General features: G+C 44.2%; 1 protein-coding gene across 1 annotated transcript; it reads right to left on the bottom strand.

Moving 5' to 3' along the window:
• Positions 1–4002: 4002 nt before the first annotated feature.
• On the bottom strand, positions 4003–17840 carry TEX35 (testis expressed 35). Its single transcript, XM_036834490.1, has 9 exons — positions 17802–17840; positions 17029–17079; positions 16349–16417; positions 15350–15406; positions 14586–14645; positions 5156–5226; positions 4746–4938; positions 4347–4390; positions 4003–4063 (listed from the first exon to the last, which is right to left on the bottom strand). Exons 1-9 carry the CDS (start codon positions 17838–17840, stop codon positions 4003–4005), a joined length of 645 nt encoding a protein of 214 aa, XP_036690385.1.
• Between the last annotated feature and the right edge of the window lie 2831 nt (positions 17841–20671).

The following is a 20671-nucleotide window of genomic DNA, read 5'->3' as shown; positions in this document are numbered from 1 at the left end:
GAAGCCTTTTAATCTGAGAAAGGCAGTTCTGACCTCATCATCATTGTTCTCAGAGCAATTTTTTTTAAAGAATTGAATTCCTCTGCATGTGCTCTCATTCAACCCCCTTTGAATTAGGTGTGGTTATGCCCACGTTCCAGATGGAAAAGCAATCTGAGAGGTGAAGTGACTTACCTGCGGCCACGCCACTGATTCATGTCCAGATCCAGCTGACTGCCTTCTATCTCTTCTTACTGCCCTTGGAAATATAGCCAGCCCCAGAGAGCCACAGAGCACTGGCCCAGGAGTCAGAAGACCTGGGTTCTGGTCTTGGTTTTGCTACAAATGGGCTGTGTGCCTGAGGGCACCTCACTGCACCTCTCTGGGTCTCAGAATCCTCACTGTAAATTGAAGAGATTTGACCAATCTCTGACATTCCTTCTAACCGTGGGGCCTTAGCTCAGGCTTGTTAGGTGGTAACAGAAAGCCACTCTGCTTAAACAGAAATGTGCACCTCGGTCCAAGGGTCCAGAGGCTCTCATGAAGCCAAGGCAGGGGCCAGCACCAGCCCAGTCAGGCCAGGGCCTGGGCCAGACAGTGGCTCTCACAGCCCCCTCTGCAGAACTGCACGAGTCTCCACTTCTCTCAGTCCCTCTGTTTCATTCTTCTCTCTCTGCAAAATGATTTTTTTTTTTTTTCTGTAGATCTGCATCTTTGGCCAATGGTGGCAGAGGCCTCTTCAGCTCCCAATTATAAGTCCAGTTCTGGGGGCCAGCTGAGTCTCACCAAATTCCAATTTCAAATTCCCAGGGAAAGAAATCGATTGGGCAAGTTGAGCTGGCTGTCCACCTTGCTCGGATCAATTGGATCCTGTAGCACAAAGCAGAAATGGTGGCCCAGGTCAGTCCAGTGCCCCCCAAGAGGCTCTGTACGCGGGACAGGAATAGCATCTTTGGGAGAAGAGACAAGGTTAAGTATAATTCCCTTCCAGATGACATGACATTGAGACCTACAGAAAAAGCACAAGCTCACCAGCAAAGCTGGCCCAAGAGCAGCATTGGCGGGAATGGCAGGCTGTGGCTCCCCAAACATCCATTCCCAAGGGCAGACATGACAGCTGTGTGAGAGCCAGGCAGAACTGTCCCCCCCAACACACAGTGTTGTCCTTCTGCTGCCTCTGAGTTGGAGGACGTGGAACTAGGGCACGGGGGAGCTCGGAAAGGGTCAAGGGACAGGGACTGCAGAGACCACTGCCACCAGTCTTTGGGGGCTTGATTAGCAGTGTACGGTCATTTGCACAAAAAAAGACTCAGCACTTCAGTTGATCCTGACAGCCCTGTTTCCCTGATGACCTTGTCTTAGTTCTTAAAACTGGCACGTGTGGGAATTCCCCGACAGTCCAGTGGTCAAGACTCTGTGCTTTCATTGCCAAGGTTGTGGGTTCGATCCCTGGTTTGAATCCACAAGCTGCAGGCTGCGGCCAAAAACAAAAACACAAAAAAACAAACAAAAAAACTGGCACGTGTATTCTCTCTTGCTGCATATCAAATTGCCTCAAAATCTAGCAACTTAAAACCACAAGCATTTATTATAATATTTCACAGTTTCTGCAGGTCAGGTAGTTAGGTAGTAGGGTTCTGGCTCAGGGTCTTCCCATGAGGTTGCAGTCAAGTCGTTGGCCAGGGCTGCAGTCATTGCAAAGCCCTACAGGGCTGGAAGATGATGCCTCACATGGCTGTTGGCAGGAGGCCTTGGTTCCTTGCCACGTGGCCCTTGCCATAGGACCGCTTGGATGTCCTCACCACACGGCAGCAAGCTTCACCCAGAATGCGTGTCCAAGAGAGAGCAAGGCCAAAGCCACATGTCTTTTGTGACTTAGTCTCAGAAGTAACACCTCATCACTTCTGCCATAATCTGTTCATTAGATGCAAGTCACTATGTGTAGCCCTCACTTAAGGGGAGAGGAATTAGATTCCTCTTGAAAGAGTATCAAAGAATTTGTGGGCCTATTTTTTAAATAAATTTTTATTGGCATATAGTTGCTTTACAATGTTGTGTTAATTGCTGCTGTACAACGAAGTGAATCAGCTATACGTATACATATATCCCCTCTTTTTTGGATTTCTTTCCCATTAGGTCACCACAGAGCATTGAGCAGAGTTCCCTGTGCTATACAGTAGGTTCTCATTAGTTATCTATTTTATACATAGTAGTGTATATATGTCGATCTGTGGGCCTATTTTAAAACCACCGCTGCACAGAACTGAATGATGCAGTGTTCCCAAGTGTTTGGAGGTTTGGTAGTCAAGGGGTGGGGTTTGGGGAGTCCCCTGTGGTAGGGAGAATATTAACCCCCAAATATGTCCATGTGCTAATCCCCAGAACCTGAGAATATGTCATGTTACATGGCAAAGGGGAAGTAAGGTTGATCATCAGGTGACCTTAAACTAAGGAGAGTATCCTGGATTACCCAGGTGGGCCCAATGTAATCACAAGGATCCTTAAAAGTGGAAGCAGGAGGCGGAAGAAGAATCAGAGTGGTGCACAATGAGAGACTTGACTGGCCATTGTTGGCTTTGAAGATGGAAGAAGGCCGTGAGCCAGGAAATGCAGGCAGCCTCTAGAATCTGAAAAAGGCAAGGCAACGGATCCTCCCGAGTCTCCAGAAGGAATGCAGGCTTGACTTTAGCCCAGTGAGAACAATTTTGGGCCAATTTTGTGTTGACTTAAGCCATTAAATATGTGGTAATCTGTCATAGCAGCAATAGGAAACTAATAGAGGACTATACCCACCCTTCTTTTCCCCATTCCAAATCCCTTTCTGCTTTCATCACAGGCTTGTGATGATTGTACTTATTTATATATGGTCCATGTTTTCGATACATGTGTTTACCATCTCTCCTTTAAAACTATAAGCTCCTTGAGGGCAAAGCCTATGTTTTGTTTTGGTTTTTGTTTGTTTTTTAAATGTTTATCTGAAGCACCCAAGGCACCGCTCATGACTATGTAGCCATTAAGAACTTGAACATTTACTAGACCATCTAAAAGTTGAAGCAGCCAACTTAGCAAAGAGACGAAACAAGAAAGAGCTGGTGTGAAATAAAATATGGAATCCCATTAATTCGTCGTTCGTTGAACTGAAGCCAAAGAATCGCACCCATGGCAAGATAGTTTGTTGAAATACTGTTTTCTCTGTATCTTTCTTTGCTCTGGTTTCAAGCCAGCAACCAGGCTTCACCTTCCCTCAGTGGAGGGATTTGGGGCAGGACACAGCGTGAAGTGGGAGGTCAATGGCTCGTCCCCACCTTTAAAGGCCTCTGAAAGGCTAGGTCTCCTTTGGGTGGGGTTGAGGAAACTTTCCAGAGGATGGGGAGGGTGGATCCTTAGGGCCCAAGAAGGGGACCAAGTTCCTATGAGCAGTGGAGCCTCAAGTCCTGCTTAGTGACGAGACCTCAGAGGGAAGCAGTGCAGGCTAGACCCTGGGCCCGGGGGTTCCTCCCATTGCCCAAATTACACATGCGTGCACGCGCACACACACACGCACACACACTTCTGGGATCACGCAGAATGGCATCTGATATCTTCAGGGCCTCCCTTCCTCTCTTTTGACCTGGGACGTTTTCAGAACCAGGTGAAGAGGAGGGAAGCAGGGATGAGGGGGGAAGGATCATCCTTAGGAAGACCCTAAGAATGACCTTAAGAATTTTCCACTAAACCATCAGGAAGCAAGAAGAGAGGTTGGAGTCTGAAATACACTGATTTCAATCCAAAAAAGTGACACTCCTTGCACACTCAAGTTTGAGGCTGATATTCAACACTTTGACTCCCGCTTTGGCTTTAAATGAAGATTTTACTCTCCGGGTAGAGGGAGCCAGGGGCAGGGTGGTATGCAAGAGGGCAGCAAGCATTTGCTGTGCAGCTCAAGGAGTGGGGAGAGGCTGAACCAGAGCTGCTGATAGGTCCTGCGGTGGCACTAAGTTGGAACTACGTCCTCAGTCACACAGGAGTTGAAGCACAGATAAATCAGAAAACAGGTCCAGATGCCAAGGGTGAAAAGGTTGCCCAGGCCTGGTATGGAAGTTGCCTGTTATATGGGGAGAAAGTCAGGAGCCTGAGGCAAGGTCAGCTCAGCAGCTGGCAAGGCACCCTCCCCTCCACGGGGGCCTCTAGGCAGCAGCCTCCAGGCTGGGCTAAGCAAGTCCTCCTTCCTGTGCCACATCCTCTAAGACTGAGTGGATGTGAGGGGGGGCAGAGCCTGCATAACCATAACCATGGGTGAGATTTGATGGGAATGCACCCCTGAGCACACTGCCTTTGGGAGGACGGGGCACCCGATTGAGATAAGGGGCTTCCGTGGATCTACCTACCCCTGATTGTAGTTGTTCTTTGGGGCACACAACAAACATTTCTCCTGTGGAGGACAGAAACGGCACCAGAAAGATCATTTTTCCCTGGTCCAAGATGGCCAGCCTGCTGGGCACCTCATCAGGTCTTGCTATAGGAAAGGACAGAACAGTACAGTTGCACTTGGGAGCAGGTGCATCCAGGGTTGAGTCCTACTTGGTCATGGTTTCAGAATCACCCCAGGCCTATAGGGCAAGACCCCAGAGCGGACTCAAAACTAGGGAGGCATCCTGGGGCCAGGAGAGGAGTGGAACCAGTCCTTTACAGCAAGAGGTAAGGGAGTGAGAGAGCCCAGGGGAGGTCGGGGGTAACAGGAACCCAGGGGTGTAACACCGGGGCAGGGTCAGGGAGGGCTTCATTACACAGCAGGTATCACATTGGTGAAGGGACTCCATTGGATCCTTTTTTGGTTGTTGTAGTGCCATCATCTTTTTGTGAAGGGCGAGTGGCGCTCCATCAGCTCCATCCATTTTCTTGAGCCGGATCTGTGGGTCTGTGTCCATCTTTCCTATCAGCCTGAGTTCTTGCTGCTCCTTTGGTCCTCTCCTGAGAGGACTGGGGAGTCAGGGAGGGGCAGAATTGGGGAGATAATTTTCAACATGAAAGGAGATAACCAGTAGCATGGTTGGCCGTGGAAGGCCTTGACTACAAGCCACTGGGGAAGAGAAACCAAGCTCCTTGAAGGGTCTGGGAGTCCACTGAACCCCGAGGACACTTAGCAAAGCGAAGGGAGGAGATTCTTTAGGGTTGAAGAGTGATGGGTGCAGGTTACACTCCCAGCTTGCTGTTCTTCTGTATATTTATTAAAACATCCAACTTCTCATCCATATCCTTTTGCATTTCCTTCAAGAGAGAATTCAAAGCTAAAATCATCATCATGAAGGACTTTTGAAGTCCCTTTTCCTGCCTCGTTCTGCAAACCACTCAGAGACCACCGCAGTATCTTACTTCCTCAAGAATCCTTACCAGCCCTGGGTGAGGTGGCTCACTAGGATGTATCTGACATGTGCCACCTCTCCCTGTCTCCTCCCCCATTCCATAACGAAGCTGAAGCGCAGGCAGAGTCATTAGGGGCTTGTCCAAAGTCTCCATGTGAGTCAGAGGCCAGGATCTATTTTACCTGATCTCACACTTGAATAAAACCCTTATCTGCCTTGGTTCAATGCCTATACAATCATGGAACCAAGAAAACAAACCCCGTGGGCTTCCCTGGTGGTGCAGTGGTTGAGAGTCCACCTGACATTGCAGGGGACACGGGTTCGAGCCCTGGTCCAGGAGGATACCACATGCCGCGGAGCAACTAAGCCCGTGTGCCACAGCTACTGAGCCTGTGCTCTGGAGCCCACGAGCCACAACTACTGAGCTCGCTGCCCAACTACTGAGCCGCGAGCCACGGCTACTGAGGCCCGCACGCCTGGAGCCCGTCCTCCGCAACAAGCAAAGCCACCGCAGTGAGAGGCCCGCGCACCACAACAAGGAGTGGCCCCCGCTCGCCGCAACTAGAGAAAGCCCGTGCACAGCAGCGAGGACCCAACACAGCCATAAATAAATAGATAAAATAAATAAATTTATTAAAAAAAAAGAAAACAAACCCCGTGACCCCCCACAAAGACGTTTCTGACTCCAGTGTTTTGACCCCTGCCATGTACATAGATCCTGTGTATCTGTGTTTGTTCCATCTTTTACCCAACTCCTGGCAGAAATGGTCAACACAAAATAAAGTAGACAGTAGCTCAAATGGCACCTCACATTTATTATTAAGAACTGAAATAATAATAAAATCTTCTTGGCAAATTTTAGATCTATAAAATTTGACCTGGAAAAATTGGATAGAAATAGTGGTCACAAAGAACTTCTAAGATGGTGACAGTATTATTGACAATATCTGTGAAGGACAAAAACAGGGTTGGATTGAATATCACAAAATATAAGTGAAAAATAATTTGCTTCAAGGAAAACCATTTTAATAAAAAATGAAAGATCTGGGAAGAGTTTACTGATCTGGGGTAGAAAATTGATCAAGGAATTACACTGTCAGGATGGAAATGATTTCCAAAAAATATCTTCTTGAAAAGCATTTTAAAATGTTTGTATAAATTTGAATAAGACATTTGTATTTGTAAATAAAGTCAAATATCCTTGAAGTCAATATTCCCCCGGGTCCAAAACATCAGAGTCAAAACGTCCCATATTCTTAAAAGTCTCACCATCACTTCAAACTCATCATGTTCCAAACTGACCTCTTCACTTTCTCTTCTAAATTAGCTGCTTCCCAACTAGCCTGTCACTGTCACCACTTTTTTCTAATCGTCCAGATTAAAACTTTGGTGTCATCATGCATGCTTGCCTCGCCTTCATTCTTTATACTGAATCAATCACCAAGAATGTTATTTTTCCTTCGCTGCATCTTTCAGATTTACCCTTTTCCTTCTGTTTCTACACTTGGTCCAGCTTTCTTCACCTTGAGCAGGGATGCGGCTTCCAGTTTGATATTCTTGCTCCAGACGGCCCCCACCGGCTCCCCCGGCGCCCCCAGGCCACCTTGCAAGCAGCTGCCAGCTCAGCTTTCTGAAGTGCTGCTCCTAGCATGTTCTTTGATTAAGAATCTCCAGGGGCCTCTTACTGCTTACACAACCAAGTCCCAACCTGTCTGCCTGTCTTTCAGAAGCCTTCATTATCCATCGCCTTTGTACCCACTCCATTTTATTTCTCACAGTTTCCCCCAATGATTCCTCTTTTATGACTGATCTCCCCACTGACTGTGAGAAGCTTCGCGTTCATCCTGCTTCCATGCTGTGTGCAAGCTGTTCCCGTGCCCGAAATAGCCTCCTTTGTGCCTTGTGATACCCACTAACAAAACACTTACTGTGTTTGCATTTTGATATAGAAATAAGACATGCCCTTTGCAGACAATGTGGACAATACAGAGGAATATAAAAGAAAAAATTAATCTCATCACCTTTCAATAATAGCAATTAACCCTTGTGGTATATTTCTTTCCAGTCTTTTTTCTATATATTTACTTACCAATTTTTTTTCACCTGTTGAGATCAGCCTGTATATATCACTTGCATCTTGCTTTTTCACTTCTCATTAAAAGTATTCTTTCTAAATTCTGTCTCCTATGGTGAATTTTCATTATATAGATGTATCATAATTTTTTTGGCTATTTCTCTACTTTTGAAAATTGTGGCTGTTTATAATTTTTTGCTATTATAAATAATCCTGTGATGAACATCTTTTTATATATACCCATGCTGGCATTTCTGATTATTCTCATAGGTTAAATTCTGAGAAGTCAAGGAGTTGATAAGTCATGGAGTTTTGATATTTTTGATACCTATTGTCTAATTCCTTTTTAGTTTTGTACAAACTTGTACTCCAATCAGCAGTACAAGAGCATTCCTATCTTGCTTTATAATTGCCATAAATTACAACTTGGCTTATTTGAATGTGGCAATTATCTAAGTATTGTTTTCATTTGCAGTTATTTGGTTACTCATGAGGTAAAACTTGTTAATATATTTATTGCTTTTTAGTAATATTCCCCTCTGTGGATTGTTCACATATACCCTTTGCCCATTTTCCTAGTTGGTTCTTATTGATTTGTGTGAGCTTTGTATGTTACACATAAAAAGCTTTTGTCTATGTCTATCATATTTGTGGAAAATTATTTCCCCAAAACTGTTGCTTACTTTTTAACTCTGTGTATGGTGCTTTTCTGTTACAATTTTTAAAATTTTTGTATTGTTAAATATTATCAATATTTCCTTTGTGATTTCTTCCATTGTAGTTATATTTAGACCATCCAGTTAAATACATACTTCTTATTTTTATTTTTAAAATTCACTTTATATACTATTTCAGTTTGTACTGTTAACTGAGTTAAGCTTTTCCCTTATATAGTCAGGCAATATTCTTTTTTATTGGAGTATAGTTGATTTAAAATGTTGTGTTAGTTTCTGCTGTACAGCAAAGTGCATCAGTTATACCTATACATATATCCACTCCTTTTAAAATTATTTTCCCATGTAGGTCATTACAGAGTATTGAGAAGAGTTCCCTGTGCTATACAGCAGGTTCTTATTAGTCATCAGTTTTATGCACATCAGTGTATACAAGTCAATCCCAATCTCCCAATTCATCCCACCACTACCCCTCCCCACCATGGCCACGCCCCACCACTTTCCCCCCTTGGTGTCCATACGTTTCTTCTCTACATCTTTCTCTCTATTTCTGCCCTGCAAACCGGTTCATCTGTAGCATTTTTGTAGGTTCCACATGTATGCATTAATATACGATATTTGTTTTTCTCTTTCTGACTTCACTCTGTATGACAGTCTCTAGATTCATCCACATCTCTACAAATGACCCAGTTTTGTTCCTTTTTATGGCTGAGTAATATTCCATTGTATATATGTACTACATCTTCTTTATCCATCTGTCTGTCGATGGGCATTTAGGTTGCTTCCATGACCTGGCTATTGTAAATAGTGCTGCAATGAACATTGGGGTGCATGTGTCTATTTGAATTATGGTTTTCTCTGGGTATATGCCCAGTAGTGGGATTGCTGGGTCATATGGTAATTCTACTTTTAGTTTTTTAAGGAACCTCCGTACTGTTCTCCATAGTGGCTGTATCAATTTACATTCCCACCAACAGTGCAAGAGGGTTCCCTTTTCTCCACACCCTCTCTAGCATTTGTTGTTTGTAGATTTTCTGATGATGCCCATTCTAACTGGTGTGAGGTGATACCTCATTGTAGTTTTGATTTGCATTTCTCTAATAATTAGTGATGTTGCGCATCTTTTCATCTGTCTCCTTTGGAGAAATGTCTATTTAGGTCTTCTGCCCATTTTAGGATTGCATTGTTTGCTTTTTTAATAATGAGCTGCATGAGCTGTTTATATATTTTGGAGATTCATCCTTTGTCCGTTGATTCGTTTGCAAATATTTTCTTCCATTCTGAGGGTTGTCTTTTCATCTTGTTTGTAGTTTCCTTTGCTTTGCAAAAGCTTTGACGTTTCATTAGGTCCCATTTATTTATTTCTGTTTTTATTTCCATTACTCTAGGAGGTGGGTCAAAAAAGTTGTTGCTGATATTTATGTCAAAGAGTATTCTTCCTATGTTTTCCTCTAAGAGTTTTATAGTGTCCAGTCTTATATTTAGGTCTCTAATCCATTTTGAGTTTATTTTTGTGTATGGTGTTAGGGAGTGTTCTAATTTCATTCTTTTACATGTAGCTGTCCAGTTTTCCCAGCACCACTTATTGAAGAGACTGTCTTTTCTCCATTGTATATCCTTGCCTCCTTTGTCATAGATTAGTTGACCATAGGTGCGTGGGTTTATCTCTGGGCTTTCTATCCTGTTCCATTGATCTATATTTCTGTTTCTGTGCCAGTACCATATTGTCTTGATTACTGTAGCTTTGTAGTATAGTCCGAAGTCAGGGAGTCTGACTCCTCCAGCTCCGTTTTTTTCCCTCAAGACAGCTTTGGCTACTCGGGGTCTTTTGTGTCTCCATACAAATTTTAAGATTTTTTTGTTCTAGTTCTGTAAAAAATGCCGTTGGTAATTTGATAGCGATTGCAGTGAATCTGTAGATTGCTTTGGGTAGTATAGTCATTTTCACAATATTGATTCTTCCAATCCAAGAACATGGTATATCTCTCCATCTGTTTGTATCATATTTAATTTCTTTCATCAGTGTCTTATAGTTTTCTGCATACAGGTCTTTTTTCTCCCTAGGTAGGTTTATTCCTAGGTATTTTATTCTTTTTGTTGCAAGGGTAAATGGGAGTGTTTCCTTAATTTCTCTTTCAGATTTTTCATCATTAGTATATAGGAATGCAAGAGATTTCTGTGCATTAATTGTGTATCTTGCAACTTTACCAAATTCATTGATTAGCTCTAGTAGTTTTCTGGTGGCATCTTTAGGATTCTCTATGTATAGTATCATGTCATCTGCAAACAGTGACAGTTTTGCTTCTTCTTTTCCAATTTGTATTCCTTTTATTTCTTTTTCTTCTCTGATTGTCATAGCTAGGACTTCCAAAACTATGTTAAATAATAGTGGAGAGAGGGGACATCCTTGTCTTGTTCCTGATCTTAGAGGAAATGCTTTCATTTTCTCACCATTGAGAATGATGTTTGCTGTGGGTTTGTCATACATGGCCTTTATTATGTTGAGGTATGTTCCCTCTATGCCCACCTTCTGGAGCGTTTTTATCATAAATGGGTGTTGAATTTTGTGCATCTATTTTCTGCATCTATTGAGATGATCATATGGTTTTTATTCTTCAATTTGTTAATATGGTGTATCACATTGATTGATTTGCGTATATTAAAGAATCCTTGCATCCCTGGGATAAATCTCACTTGATCATGGTGTATGATCCTTCTAATGTGTTGTTGAATTCTGTTTGCTAGTATTTTGTTGAGGATTTTTGTATCTATATTCATCAGTGATATTGGTCTGTAATTTTCTCTTTTTGTAGTATCTTTCTCTCATTTTGGTATCAGGGTGATGGTGGCCTCGTAGAATGAGTTTGGGAGTGTTCCTTCCTCTGCAATTTTTTGGAATAGTTTGAGAAGGATGGGTGTTAGCCCGTCTCTAAATGTTTGATAGAATTCACCTGTGAAGTCATCTGGTCCTGAACTTCTGTTTGTTGGAATATTTTTAATCCCAGTTTCAATTTCATTACTTGTGAGTGGTCTGTTCATAGTTTCTGTTTCTTCCTGGCTCAGTCTTTGAAGGTTATACCTTTCTAAGAATCTGTCCATTTCTTCCAGGTTGTCCATCTTATTGGCATAGAGTTGCTTGTAGTAGTCTCTTAGGATGCTTTGTATTTCTGTGGTGTCTGTTGTCACTTCTCCTTTTTCATTTCTAATTTTATTGATTTGAGTCCTCTCCTTCTTTTTCTTCATGAGTCTAGCTAATGGTTTATCAATTTTGTTTATCTTCTCAAAGAACCAGCTTTTAGTTTTATTGATCTTTGCTCTTGTTTCCTTTGTTTCTATTTCATTTATTTCTGCTCTGATCTTTATGATTTCTTTCCTTCTACTAACTTCGGGCTTTGTTTGTTCTTCTTTCTCTAGTTCCTTTAGGTGTAAGGTTAGATTGTTTATTTGAGATTTTTCTTGTTTCTTGAGGTAGGGTTGTATTGCTATAAACTTCCCTCTTAGAACTGCTTTTGCTGCATCTCATACGTTTTGGATTGTTGTGTTTTTGTTGTCATTTGTCTAGGTATTTTTTGAGTTCCTCTTTGATTTCTTCAGTGATCTCTTTGTTATTTAGTAACATGTTGTTTAGCCTCCATGTGTTTGTGTTTTTTACGTTTTTTTCCCCTGTAATTGATTTCTAATCTCATAGTGTTGTGGTCAGAAAAGATGCTTGATATGATTTCAATTTTCTTAAATTTACTGAGCCTTGATTTGTGACCTAAGATGTGCTCTATCCTGGAGAATGTTCCGTGCACACTTGAGAAGAAAGTGTAATCTGCTGTTTTTGGATGGAATGTCCTATATATATCAATTAAATCTATCTGGTCTATTGTGTCATTTAAAGCTTGTGTTTCCTTATTAATTTTCTGTTTGGATAATCTGTCCATTGGTGTAAGTGAGGTGTTAAAGTCCCCCACTATTATTGTGTTACTGTTGATTTCCTCTTTTATAGCTGTTAGCAGTTGCCTTATGTATTGAGGTGCTCCTATGTTGGGTGCATATATATTTATAACTGTTATATCTTCTTCTCAGATTGATCCCTTGATCAGTATGTAGTGTCCTTCCTTGTCTCTTATAACATTCTTTATTTTAAAGTCTATTTTATCTGATATGAGTATCACTACTTCAGCTTTCTTTTGATTTCCATTTGCATGGAATATCTTTTTCCATCCCCTCACTTTCAGTCTGTATGTGTCCCTAGGTCTGAAGTGGGTCTCTTGTAGACAGCATATATATGGGTCTTGTTTTTGTATCCATTCAGCGAGCCTGTGTCTTTTGTTTGGGGCATTTAATCCATTCACATTTAAGGTAATTATCAAGATGTATGTTCCTATGACCATTTTCTTAATTGTTATGGGTTTGTTTTTGTAGGTCCTTTTCTTCTCTTGTGTTTCCCGCTTAGAGAAGTTCCTTTAGCATTTGTTGTAGAGCTGGTTTGGTGGTGCTGTATTCTCTTAGCTTTTGCTTGTCTGTAAAGCTTTTGATTTTTCCATCAAATCTGAATGAGATCCTTGCCAGGTAGAATAATCTTGTTTGTAGGTTCTTCCTTTCCATCACTTTAAATATATCATGCCACTCCCTTCTTGCTTGTAGAGTTTCTGCTGAGAAATCAGCTGTTAACCTTATGGGAGTTCCCTTGTATGTTATTTGTCGTTTTTCCCTTGCTGCTTTCAATAATTTTTCTTTGTCTTTAATTTTGCCAATTTGATTACTATATGTCTTGGCATGTTTCTCCTTGGGTTTATCCTGTATGGGACTCTCTGCACTTCCTGGACTTGGGTGGCTATTTCCTTTCCCATGTTAGGGAAGTTTTTGACTATAATCTCTTCAAATGTTTTCTCGGGTCCTTTCTCTCTCTCTTCCCCTTCTGCGACCCCTATAATGCAAATGTTGTTGCATTTAATATTGTCCCAGAGGTCTCTTAGGCTGTCTTCATTTCTTTTCATTCTTTTTTCTTTATTCTGTTCCGTGGCAGTGAATTCCACTGTTCTGTCTTCCAGGTCACTTATCCGTTCTTCTGCCTCAGTTATTCTACTATTGATTCCTTCTAGTGTAGTTTTCATTTCAGTTATTGTATTGTTCATCTCTCTTTGTTTGCTCTTTAATTCTTCTAGGTCTTTGTTAAACATTTCTTGCATCTTCTCGATTTTTGCCTCCATTCTTTTTTTTTTTTAATTTATTTTTAGCTGCGTTGGGTTTTTGTTACTGCGCGTGGGCTTTCTCTAGTGGCGGCGAGCAGGGGCTGCTCTTCATTGAGGTGTGCGAGCTTCTCATTGTGGTGGCTTCTCTTGTTGCAGAGCATGGACTCTAGGCGCACGGGCTTCAGTAGCTGCAGTGCATGGGCTCAGTAGTTGTGGCTCAAGGGCTCTAGAGTGCAGGCTCAGTAGTTGTGGCACATGGGCTTAGTTACTCCGCAGCATGTGGAATCATCCCGGACCAGGGATCAAACCCGTGTTCCCTGCACTGGCAGGCAGATTCTTAACCACTGTGCCACCAGGGAAGTCCGCAGACCCCATATTAAGAGGTTCTGATATAATTGCTGTGGAGTGCAGCCAGGTGCAAAGAGGAGCTGTTCAAAACCACAGTACAGGTGATTCCAACACATAGCCAATGTTAATAACTACTGCTAATGTGCTAAGGACCTGGTTCTCATCAGGAGCAAGGATCTGAATCACTTAACAGAGTTTTGAGCAACTGTGCCCAACCTTGGAGGTTTGTATTCAGTTTATCTGGGCCAGGGCCTGGGTAAATGGATTTTAGAAATCCTCAGAAGTGATTCTCAGTGCATTCCTGGCAGAGAGGCTGTTACAGGATTATCTATGTTGGTTTCATCATTTGTCTGGTTATCCTTGGGCTGTACCACCTTAATTTGATTATTAAGTTGGCTTCATTATGATTTTAATATCTGGTAGAAGTAATGCCCCCTTACAACTCTTGAAAAATTTATAAATAAATGCTTTTGCCTATTTATGCTTCTGCATTTGTTGTTCTCAATCTTCTACCTGGGGACCATGAACAAAACCCCAGGGTGCCAGCCCCATCCACACAGGACCTGAGCTCTGTTTCCTATATTTGTGCTCCTGGTGATTCTGAAACCCACCAAAGTCTGTAAACTGCTATTCTAGAATCTAGATGATCCTTTTAGTAATTACTGAGTTCAAAAATAATCTTACTGGGCTCTTGGTTAGATTCATATTAAATTTCCAATGCTGCCTTAAGACTCACCTTAAGGTTCTCTTCCTCTGAAAGGACTTTTCTGGTTACCCCAACCTGCATTCATTACTCACTTCTCTAAACCCCTGGTTAGTTGACAACCAGTCATCATTTAGCTTGGTACTTACTTGTTATTTAGTTCTTTTTTGCAATAGAGTTTGGGTCTCTTATCAAGTTGTAAGCACTTGCAGGGCAGGATTGGCATCTCCTTGCATGATTCCTAGTATGGTACTGGCCCATGGAGGGCACTCAGTAAATGCTTACCTTCATAATCTCCACAAATTCATGGAGTTTTTCAAAATCCTTGTCCATTACATCTTTTATCTAGTGAGGAAGAAAGGCAAAGAGCACATTATTGAATGTGGAGTTGTCCTTCAGGCATTTTAAGCTAAGGGCTGCAGCTGCTCCCCTGGAATGAGCTGGATGAAGATTAAGGAATGTTCTAATAATGGCCTACTAAAGCCACTTTCTTCCCAAGAGTCTGTGAAGGGACTAGGGTGAGTGTATCATCAAATCACCACCAGCAGCAGCCTTGGCACAGCTTGGATCTGGTCATTGCAAGGCTGCCATGTGGAGCTCAGACCACAGCTCAATTACACGTTCTTGCTTGAGCATTTCCTTTGTTCATAAATATGCTATAGGTGATTCCATCAGAGAAACAAGAAGAGGATTCTTTCTCTGCAGCTTGCTCAGGGGAAGAGTATTAGGACAATGTAATTGGTCCCTGACTGCCCCCAAATTCCAGGTCAGCCCCTCTCACTCTGTCACTAAGGTTGTATCTCCCCACCCTTATTAATGAGATATCTTAGAGAGCCCTTATCATTCAAAATTTGGGTTTAAGCATCAAACAAGTAAGAAACAGATAACCTAAGCTGCTGACACTTAAACACTCTAGGGGATTTGGGCTCAGTTGGTTTGATTGCTTTTTCCATGCAATTTCTGATTTTCTTTACTATTCAAAGTTAGGCATTGCATTTTCCTTGAAGCTACACTTTTTCTCCGTGAGCTGAAAAGTCTCATCCTGTTACCTGTTTTATCTCCTCCATTTTTTCCTTGAGCTCTTCCCTCACCTTCCTGAGTTCATTCTGAGGAAATAAAATAGAGAAGGAGTAAAGAAATGTCTTGGATGGAAGGGAAACGGTCAAAAGGAGGAAAGGAAAGATCCTGGGGCCTTGCCAAAAGAGGAGCAGAGAGATAGATGCCAGCAGGGAGGAAAGAAAGGATGCTATTAAGAAAATAGGATAGTGGGACACACAGACATCCTGTACCTCCAGATGTGATGCACTTTGAAAAGGTCATACTTTCGCTCCTGTGGTGTGACCACCGAAAAATGCATGGCCTAAGTCTAATGGTGAGGAAGCATCAGACAACCCAGATTCAGGGTCATTCCACAAAATAAATGATTTGTAATCAAAAATGACAGTGTCCCAAAAGACAAGGTCGAAGAACTGTTCCAGATGAAAAAAGACTGAGAGACATGGAAACTAGATGCAAGGTGTGATTCTGGATTGGATCCCAGACCAAAAAAGTTATCTTCTCTTTTGTTATGAAAGACATTAGTGGGATAACTGGTGAAATTAGAATAAGGGCTGTAGGTGAGAACTGTATGAACACTAATTTCCTGCTTTTGATGTTTGGATAATTGTACTGTGGCTGTGTACGAGTGTTCTTGTTTTGAGGAAATATATACCGAAATTTGAGAGAACCTCATGCTCACAGATGGTTCAGGAAATATATATGTTATATATAGGTGTGTGAATATGAAAGAGAGAAAAAAAAAAAAACCAAGATAAAATGCCAACATTTGGGAATCTGGGGGAAGGGTATAACTCATTGTTCCATTTTTTGGAAAATTTTCTGTAAGTCTGAAATTATTTTAAAATAGAGAGAACCAGAAGGAATGAAGTCACAGGGGCTGGAGCAGAACTGCAGATGCTGGCAGTTTACCTGCTGCAGAAGTTGTTCTGTCGGCCCCACCTGTTCACTGTGCTGATCCAACTTCCTGTCTCCTGGGTCCACACACCTACCTTTAGCTCCTTTGTCCCTCCTGGTTTGGTAAATGGCCCTTCTTGTTTAGCTCCTTTGTAGTCATATGTCTGTTGGTTGAAAACAGAAACGCAGAATATTGGAAACTGCAGGCGTGGGAGGGTGAGGCAGGAGGGATGACTCCGAGTTTCTGCTCCTCCCTTTGGGCCAGCGCAGAGGTAACCTGGCCTCACCTGTGCAGGAGTTTCCTCCATCCTTCTCCCCTCTCTGAGCTCATCTCATTCCACTCCCTTCCTGGCCCACTGGGCCTCAGCTTTCTGTCCCCTCCACAGCCATACTCATTCCCACATCAGGGCCTCTGTGCGCTCTGCTTTTTCTGCCCACAGCACTCGTCCTTAGCCCTCCAGGGGCCGCAGCCTTGTCCTACAGCTCTCAGCTCAGAGGAAGGACTTCCTGATGCCCTCAACCCACAGCAGCCCCCCGGTCACATCTCCCTATTTTTAATTCCCTGCATCATAGGTAAAACTACTGAATTTTTCCTTATTTATTTAGGTATCTGCTTTGTTCTGTGAGAGCAGAGAGCTTGTCTCTCTCTCAATGTATCCGCCAGCATCTGGGACAAGTCTTGGCCACGAGGAACAGTGAATGACCCCTGACTCCAAGTCACCTCCCCATGCGTCTCAGGCCTGGCTGCTGGTATGGCCTCAAACAAGCTTCTTACTCTGATCAGCTCTGGCTTCAATTCCAGGCAAACTGCCTTGTAGTTCTTGTTCTGCAGAGACAAGAGGCTGGGATTCAGGCTGCCAGGCATCAGGATTGGGGAGGACCCTCCACCCACCCAACCCTGCCTGTCCAACTGCGCTTAAGCTCAGGCCCACATACCCCCAGCGCCTGAGCCAAGATAACTCCCATTTTCTCATGTTCTACTCCTCTCATGAGTGACACCTGCCGGTTCAGCAGGCAGCCCTCTCCCTGGGGAGCTGGCGGGGGTGAGGGCTGGCGGGAGCACTTTCAGATAACTCAAGGAAGCTGTCTAAGTACTTTTTCAGGAGCATTGACTTTGGAGGTAGGCGGACAGACTTGAATTCTAGTCTCAGCTGCCCTCCTTACCAGCTGTGTTGACTTAGGCAAGTTATTTAGCCTCTCTGAGCCTTCACTTCCTCATCTATAAATCGTGGATGATAATTACCTTTATCTGATGAGATTCTTGTGTGCCTTAAACACGCGGGTAAAATGCGGGCCTGGCTGGGCTCATGGCTCCCGGAGTGGCCGGGGTTGGGGTGGGGCATCTCAGTGCTCCTTGTCCTGGCGGGGGTCCTTCCCACCCCAAGGCCAGGGGTCCATTCCCCACCCTCCTTCCAGCCTGAGAGGCCACGTCATGCTCAGAGGGAGAAAGAAAAGCCGAGGGTTCGTTGGGGACTCTCTGTACCCCCCAACTCCAACCAGTGAGAGTTCAAAGAGGCCCCACATTGGCCAGCAACGTTTCTCCTTTACCAGGTTTGTTTTCTTCAGTTCTGCCCTCTTGGCCGACATGATGGAGGAGGCCAGAGTGTTCTTCAACTTCCCAACCTCCCCACAATGGGCCCCGGGACAAGGCCACTGCAGGTTACAGGCTGAGGTGAGGGCAGGACGCCCACCTCTCTGTGTGTGGAACAGCTGAGGTCACAATGCCCAGGACCCGCATGCCGGCCAGAGTGTCACCGCAACTTTGAGCCTGGGGTGCCTCGGCCGCTGAGAAGAGGACCTCAGGCCGGTTCCAAAGCCATGAAGTCTCCCTCCTGCAAGGGGAGAGGGGCTGTCCTGGAAAGCCCACCCTGAAGGACCACAGCCTGCATGGCCCGAGCACAGGGCATGCCCCAGGAGAAGCAAAAATTGCTGGCGCTCCTTTCCCAGCGGGACCCACCCAAAGACCAGGAGAAGGTGTCTGCCCTCAACAACGAGCTTCTCCTGGGAGCCCACACACCTGCTCTCCTGACCCTTCCTCGAGCCTGAAGCTATTTTGGGTTGGGATGCCCTGAAGTCTCTCCGGTTCAAGGTGCACGTACTGTGCTAATCCGGGGCTGTCTGTGCTGGGGGAGGGGTGCCAGTCTCGGCAGGGCGATCTCTGATGCCCAGGCCTGACTGCACAGCTGGCTCTGTCCCCTCTCCCCTCCTACACCCAACTCCATTCTTTTCTCCTGGTTTTTCTACTATCCCGGAAGAGCGTTAGGGCAAGAAGCAGTATGTGGACAGTGCGGTCAGGGAAAAGCCCAGATGACGGGCGATGAAGAATACTGAGGCCATCCTGCGGGTAACTGTGATTTGTGTTTCAAGAGGCAAAGGAACGTGGCCTCCCCTGGGACCTAAAATTATTCAGCATCCAGGTTAGCAAGCCTAACTGGATGCTGAATAATTCTCTTTCCTCTTATCCTTGGGCATGCCTTCTTCCCTCTACTACTTGCTACAGAAAGGGCCAACTTGGAAATTCCTAGAACAGACAGTACAGGAAATGATGCAAATTGCATGTGAAGTGCATGTCCGCACCCTGGACATGACTTATCACCCTGACCTTCCCATTTCCTGCGCCTATGCCTGTTCTTCCCAGAGGCCCTGAGCACTGGAGCTTCTTTGGAGTCACTTGCAGCATTTCTGACGCATTTCCTAGGGGGTTATTTTGCAGCTCCCAACCTGGTGAGAGCCTTCAGTCTCAGCCCATCACAACCAAAGGAGAACGTCTGTCACTGTTCAGTGGGGGAGGAAAAGAGATGGGAGGGGAGGCAAGGAAGTGGTGGGGAGCTTCCCAAGCTCCTCTCCCCCTTGTAAATGAGGGGTTGGAACGCTAAGGTCCTTTGACCACTGTGCTCGGTCCTCCCAGATCCGCTGGCCACATGGCAGGAGGGCCCTTTCTCCACAGGTTTCCAAAGATCCCATAGGCTTGAGCAGGAAACTACAGTGAAAATGATGGTCTCCTTCTCAACATTTACCAGCTCTGTGAAAATGGGCACCTTCTCGTCTTTGTTTGGGGTTGAACTCCTCCTGGGCCTGCAGCAAAGTGTCCTTTGCTTGGCTGAGCAGTTGTTAAATGAGTCTCCTCTTGGCCAAGCATGTCACATGAGCCCACTGGCCCATATATCAGGAAATTGGGTGTAAAAGGAATCAAGGTCTCATTGTGAAAACTGCTTTGTAAAGTAGAAAATTATACACACATCATCATCATCGTCATCATCATTTGGACAGAAATTGAACTACAGAGCCACAGCTCCAGGCTTGTGCCTTCGTATAGTACTTGCTATTCATGCCCTCAAATACATCATTGTTGTCATCAGTATGTTCTGGAAGGGCTGGGAATATGTTTAATGAACCTAAATAAATGAGTCTGTTACTCTCTTCTCTAAGATTTTGCAACTGCGTGAGGCCCTAGGTGGAAGCAGCCCTGTGATGTGGAAGTATGACTTTGTTATATGCAGGCCATAAGCCATTCTTACCTGGAGAATGTCAGGTAGGCTTTTCCTAACCCCCCTTCAGGGCAAAATCCACTGGTCCACGGCAAGGACCGTAGAGCCCTCTGATGTTCCAATGGAGTTTGGTGAAAGGGGAGATTCCCAACAGAGAGAAAGAAGCAGTCATGTGTCTCTCTTCCCCAAGCTGAAGGCATTTGGATTTCCTTTTCTTTATAGGGGTCCTGATCTTTCAGTTTCATGAAGACAATGTTGTGTGTGGGGTGGAGGCCGGGGGAAGGAGGATTAAAAATGGCCTTAGGCCTCTGTGTTTGGCCTCTTGTGATTCCAGAGGTACAAAGTTCCAGGGTCCAGCCTACAATGAAGCCCAGGCTCAGCCAAGACTCACATCTAGGCCCAGAGAAGGTGAAGAGAACGTCATCTGTGCTGAGGGGCCCATTTGACTACAGGGGACCCAGTGTTCTAGAGCCCTTTGATTCACAAAGGTGCCCAGAGTCCTGATGGCCGTGGTCTCCAGTCAACCTTGCACGACAGAGCTTGCCACACGTGACCTCGATGGTTGGCTCCTGAACACCCTGCCACACACTGCAGTGTCTAGTGCTGGCTGGTTCTTAGCCCCAGGGGACCTCTCACGGGACTTTTATATGATTGGTTACCGCATTGTCCCACGTAACTGATTTATAGACACCTTACTTCTACACTGTGCAGGGTTCAGACACCTTTTCTCATTGACACATTGGTTCCTATGTAATTTCTGATCATTCCTATAAATAATGTATCAGATCTTGGCTAGAATCAAGTCCTACTATATTGTTTCTATGGAATTTCTATCATGTGAACTTCTAGTGCCTCTATTTCAGGAACAAAACGTAATATTCTGAACCATTAATGGTAAATCTCCAGCTACCGCAATACAGCTAATGATAA

The sequence above is a fragment of the Balaenoptera musculus genome, chromosome 1 (genome assembly GCF_009873245.2).
Source record: "Balaenoptera musculus isolate JJ_BM4_2016_0621 chromosome 1, mBalMus1.pri.v3, whole genome shotgun sequence".
Classification (NCBI taxonomy): Eukaryota; Metazoa; Chordata; class Mammalia; order Artiodactyla; family Balaenopteridae; genus Balaenoptera; species Balaenoptera musculus.
Note: the sequence above shows the minus strand (reverse complement) of the source record. Positions and strands in the feature narration are given on the sequence as shown.